Here is a 5,884-nt window from a genome sequence, read left to right as displayed (position 1 = left end):
CCCCTGTTATTTGAATGATTTTTAAAAACAACGAAGTATTAAGAGACACAAATTAAAAGGAAGTAGAAAAAGTTGAAGAAAGAAAAGTAAATTCAACATTTGTCTGTTTACTAATATTTCATAGATTAGTTTAGTCTGTACTTCCTGTTCGCCGTCGCCATAGTCTGGTGTATTTAGTTTTCTGTTTAGGTTTCTTGCTTAACTCCAGTATTGGATATTTAAATATTGGATAGTAACAGTTGATAAGGGACTTTTAAAGAAGGTAAAGATGTGAACTATCCTGCCCTATTTAATTATATTGCTTAAGGAAATCCAAGAGAAAGCAGACAAGAGGGACGAGAGCATTGTGTTGAGGAATAACTTGTTTATTTTCAACGAGTTGAAAGGTTAAAAGCATAGGGAGTCAACGAACGAAAAATAACTATTTTAATTAATGACTCATATTTACTATGTATTCTTATTGTCACTGAATTATGTCATGACAAATGATGAAAAATTACGGGTTATGAAAAGTTTACAACAAATTAATTGACCTTTATATATATATAACTATATACATATATAATCAAAGATAATTTTTTTATATGCTTTTGACTGAAAAATGAACGTGTTTATATATATATAAGAAGATCTGAAGAAGGAATTGTAATTCCGAAATATCATCGGACTATAGATAACCAATTACAACAGGTATATAGTCCATTTTTTGTTCTATAGTGCATTGTTGTACCATTCTAACCTTTTTATTCTTTACAAACAATACACAATGCTTCAAGCGAACTACAATACTCTCCTATATATATATATATATATATATATATATATGGGGCGGGGGACTAGCTTTTCTTTCAAACGTACGACAGGGTCTAGTATGTTACCGTTATATGCGCGTGTAAAGTAGGATTCGGTAGTTGGTTTATCACAAAACCTTCGGTTTGTTTTTGTTCACTCCCATATTGGTTCCTGACTGATCGAACCCGTGATCAAAGGTGTTTCAAGTATAATTATTCTAGTACTCTAGCGTGTCCCTCTTTTCAAGACACCGGAGTTTAAGTTAAAGCACATTTGACTGCTGTTTCTAGTAGGTCATACGGTAACATTGGTGGTCCCTTCTTTCTTTCGGCTTCAATTTATGGGAAGATGATATGAAAATAAGATTTCACATGTTTATGCTTTCGTTTTATCTATATACTTCCTCATCCAGCTGTTAATATTTTACTCGTTCTCTGCACATTCTGCGTTCTAATTCCACCAAGATCGACTTTGCCTTTCATCTTTTGCGGAAAGATAAAATAAGTACCAGTTGAACACTGGGGTTGATGTAATAGACTTATCCACCCCTCCCTCGCAATTGCTGGCCTTCTACCGAAATTTGAAATGAATATTTTACACGCCTCCCATTCAAGACATGCTCAGGCCAACGTCCTTCTGTCTGGTTGCTCAGCTTGCTAGAAATAGCAGACAAATCTCCATCAGCTTACCTTCTTCCGACTTAAAAAACGAAGCCCGCATAATATAATACTAGATATAATTAAGAAAGGGCTAGGTAGTCATGGTTGGAAACCTTTTGATTGTAAATTTACTCAAACAACATAGGAGCGAAGTAGGCGTTTAGTGATATTATGTTGTTGTTGTTGTTGGCACTCCGTCGCTTACGACGTCGAGGGTTCCAGTTGATCCGATCAACGGAACAGCCTGCTAGTGAAATTAACGTGCAAGTGGCTGAGCACTCCACAGACACGTGTACCCTTAACGTAGTTCTCTGGGATATTCAGCATGACACAGTGTGACAAGGCTGACCCTTTGAATTACAGTCACAACAGAAACAGGAAGTAAGAGTGAGAGAAAGTTGTGGTGAAAGTAGAGCAGGGTTCGCCACCATCCCCTGCTGGAGCCTCATGGAGCTTTAGGTGTTTTTGCTCAATAAATTGTTTCAGAAAATAATAATGGCAGACCTTCAGCTTACTCAAGAAATGAAGAGGCATGCTGTTATTGTGGTTATAAAGGCTGAGCATAGCGATTTAGAAATATTTCAAGTTTTAAAAGTTGCCAGATCTTTTGTCTGAAAGGTTTGTAAGGCGCTAGAGACTGAAGATGGAAACATATCACCAGTATCAAAGCATAAAAAGTATTCTAAACACTCTGAGATCATCAGAATACCTGAATTTATCCAGCAAGTTCAACAGACCATTGATTACAATCCCAGAAAGTCCATGAGGTCAATTGCAAAAGATCTCCATGTGTCAGAAGGAACAGTCAGATATGTCTTATATGATGAGGAAAGGTCATTTTGTCAGAAAAATGATTTGATTTGGTTTTTCTCAAATGAGAAAAACTTTGAGCAAGATCAAAAAGTTAACAGAAGAAATGACAGATGGTTATGTGCGGACACCTCTAAAGTTCCAAGTGTTATGCATACAAAATTTCCTGCAACTGTCATGGTTTTAAGGGTTGTCAGCAATAAAAGACATGTGATGCCTCCTTACTTCTTTCCACAAGGCCTTAGAATTAACACTGCCACCTATATTGAGGCCCTGGATAGACAGTGTATGCAATGGAAGGCCATATGTGTTTCAGTAAGACTCTGTACTATCACACATGGCTCTAGTAATACAGGAATGGATGGCTGGAAATTTTCATGATTGCATAACCCCAAATATTAAGGGTTATTTAACCTCCCAACTCCCCAGATCTCAATCCATTGGACTATTACATGCAGGGCGTTGATGAGAGAGAGGTCAATGAACACGCCCATAACACCGAAGATTCTTTGAAAGCTGCCATAGTCAGTAATGTCCAAAATGAAGCAGGACCACTTGATTCGAGCATGGAGATGATTTAGATCTCATATAGAAGCAGTAGTTGAAGCTGAAGATGGCTTTATTGAATAACATTATAGAAAAGAAGGTTTATTCTTATCCTCACAACAATTTTTGATAATAAAATTATGTATTATTGTTTATCTGTTTTTTATAAACATGAATCTGTCCTCCAATATCTTACACACCCTTTACATTATCCATGAATTTTCATTTGCAAAACTTTTTCATTAATCATTAAAATTAAGATTATCCAAGTCAGTGAAGGAGCTGCAAAGTGGTTGCTTTGTCTGTTAGAAATAGCAGCCAAATCTCCCTCACATTACACTTTATCATCTCAAAAACAGAAGAAGAAAAAAATACAGCAGCCAGTTTGTATGCCTTGGTCATTATATCGTAGACTTGCTCAATCTCAGCTGGGTTGTGACTAAAAAATAATGACAACAGTACCCTATTTTCCACAAGAAACTGCCAAAATTTTGAAGATAATATAGTTTGTAATGTCAGCTATATTGCTCTGATAAGCTTTATTGTGAAAAACGTTGAGAAGAAACATGTTACGTGAGGCATTAGTCTTGTAGGATGTGTGAGGGCCTTCTTTCTTTGCTCAATGTTGATCATGCATCTGCAGATATATGTGCAGGCCTGAGCAAGATTTTTTTTTTTTAGAAAGACTAGCAGTTGCCCGTTTATCTTTTGCAAGCCTCACTCCCTGACTTGTTACACCGGTGCAGCCAATAGTCTAATAAAGACTCTATGTACTCAAATCATGCGAGGCTACATCACAAACACATATCTGTGAACTTAAATATATTGCATGTACCACATAACTGCTTTGCTAATCTACACCCCATTGTTATTTACTAAGAATTATTTTATTTAATTTCAGGTCTGTGTTGTGAAAAGTGGAATTCTACCAGATATCACCATTATTAGCTAAAATAACCAGTGTGTGATATTTAGTTCAGTTACCTGAGAGTAACAATGTTATGATTAATATTAGGGAAAAGTCTTTATATCACAAACATGTCTTGAATTGACAAACATTACTTCATTGAAACAAACATTTGATCAATGGGACATTTCTGGAAATATGTTCCAAATTCTACATCTAATTCAGAAATAGCAGTCAATTCTACTGCATATCATCATACCATGTCATCTTAAAAAACCCCAAACAAAGGACACGTTGGACAATATAGTCCTGTATATATAAGGACACACTGGACAATATAGTCCAAGAAAAGATGGAAGGGTTATGGCTCAGCCATTTGGTTATGGGACTGCTTGCTCAATCAGGGTTGACTTGGAGCTGAACAACATCTATAGAAAATAAATTCTACTGTTAAGTTTATTGAAGTAATTTTTATTTGGCAAGAGATTTGTTTTATAAGAAAAGTGTTCATAGGAAAAAATAAAAACATTATTGATTGGAATATATAAAAATGGAGGAGAAACCTCATATATGTGATGTTTGTGGGAAAATATTCACCCATGAAGATCACTTAACAATTCATGTTCGTATTCACACTGGTGAAAAACCTTACCCCTGTGATATTTGTGGGAAAGCTTTTTCTTGTAACAGTTACTTATCTCATCATAAACGTATTCATAAAGAAAAGGTACACCACTGTGAAATTTGTAGGAAATCATTTTCTCGTAACAGTGAACTAATTTATCATATACGTGTTCACACAAGAGAGAAACCGTATGAGTGCGATATCTGTGGGAAAGCATTTTCACGTAACAATAAATTATCTGATCATAAACGCGTTCACACTGGAGAAAAACCATACCAGTGTGAAATTTGTGGGAAAGCATTTTCTCAGAAGAGTGCATTAACAAATCATACTTATAGTCACACAGGAGAAAAACCTTATCAGTGTGGGGTCTGTGGGAAAACATTATCTTCCAGCAGCACCTTATCATGTCATAAACGTCTTCACAAAGAAAAACGATTCAGCTGCCAAATTTGTGATAGAAAGTTTTCTCGTAACAGTGAATTAATTTATCACATACGTGTTCACACTGGGGAGAAACCATATACATGTGAAATCTGTGGGAAAGCATTTTTGCGAAACACCAAATTATCAGTTCATAAGCGTGTTCACACTGGTGAAAAACCATACCATTGTGAAATTTGTGGGCAAACATTTGCTTGGGATAGTCAATTAAAAGTTCACAAACATACCCATACAGGAGAAAAACCATACAAATGTCAAACCTGTGGGAAAGGGTTTTCCTGCAGTAGTGGCTTATCAGATCATAAACGTGTTCACTCTGGAGAAAAACCATATAGCTGTGAATTTTGTGGGAAAGCATTTCCTCGAAATAGTGCATTAACAGATCATAGACGTATCCATACTGGTGAAAAGCCCTACCACTGTGAAATCTGTGGTAAATCATTTTCCAGTAGCAGCAGTTTGTCAGGGCATAGCCATATTCATTCTGGTAAAAAATCATTCCAATGTGATATTTGTGAGAAAGGGTTTTCAAGAAACAGAAATTTATTATCTCATTATCGTGTTCACATAGGAGAGTGATAATCTAATATGAAGTTTGTGATATTATCCCTCAATATCCAATTTATTTTGGACTGAAGACAAATGAAACTGGCATTTTTTCAGGTATTTTCTCAAAATTATTTCTTCTAATATATTTTTATATTCAAAGATTATTGTTTCTAAAAATGACAGAGACACATAAAAATATTTAAATTAGGAAAAAATTCTATGACAGTTGTAGTATTTTTTGTTGTTACAATCAACCAGTTGTAACAATAAAACAAATATGTTATGTACTATTTTTCATCATTGTTAAATTGTTTAAATCCTTTTCTCTGTGTGTGTGAATGTATATTGATATATGATGCATATTTGTATATGCAGGCTTGACACTGCGATAAGACGTTTGTTTCCCAACCACATGGTCTCTGTTTCAGTCCCACTGCATGATACTTTGGTCAAGTACCTACTATAGGCCCTCTCTGACCAAAGCTTTGTGAATGAATTTGATAGAAACAATGAAGCCTGTTGTGTATATATATATATATATATATATATATA

At 35.2% G+C, this 5,884-nt stretch overlaps 1 protein-coding gene across 2 annotated transcripts in view; it reads left to right on the top strand.

Annotated features, from left to right (window-relative positions):
* Window positions 1-6: 6 nt before the first annotated feature.
* Window positions 7-5,884, top strand: part of LOC106879557 (zinc finger protein 676) — a 14,494-nt gene continuing 8,616 nt past the window's right edge. The window contains exons 1-2 of one of the 2 annotated variants that reach the window (XR_008264451.1): window positions 7-690; window positions 3,709-5,446. Coding sequence is in view for 1 of the 2 variants with exons in the window: in XM_014929192.2 (XP_014784678.1) it covers window positions 4,265-5,362 (1,098 nt within the window). In the remaining variant the exon portion in view is untranslated. Of the gene's footprint in view, window positions 691-3,708; window positions 5,879-5,884 lie in introns of those variants that run through there. The other variant, XM_014929192.2, reaches the window with a different exon arrangement.

Source organism: Octopus bimaculoides, chromosome 6 (genome assembly GCF_001194135.2).
Source record: "Octopus bimaculoides isolate UCB-OBI-ISO-001 chromosome 6, ASM119413v2, whole genome shotgun sequence".
Lineage (NCBI taxonomy): Eukaryota > Metazoa > Mollusca > Cephalopoda > Octopoda > Octopodidae > Octopus > Octopus bimaculoides.
The sequence above is the reverse complement of the archived record's forward strand: the minus strand, read 5'-3'. Positions and strand labels throughout refer to the sequence as shown.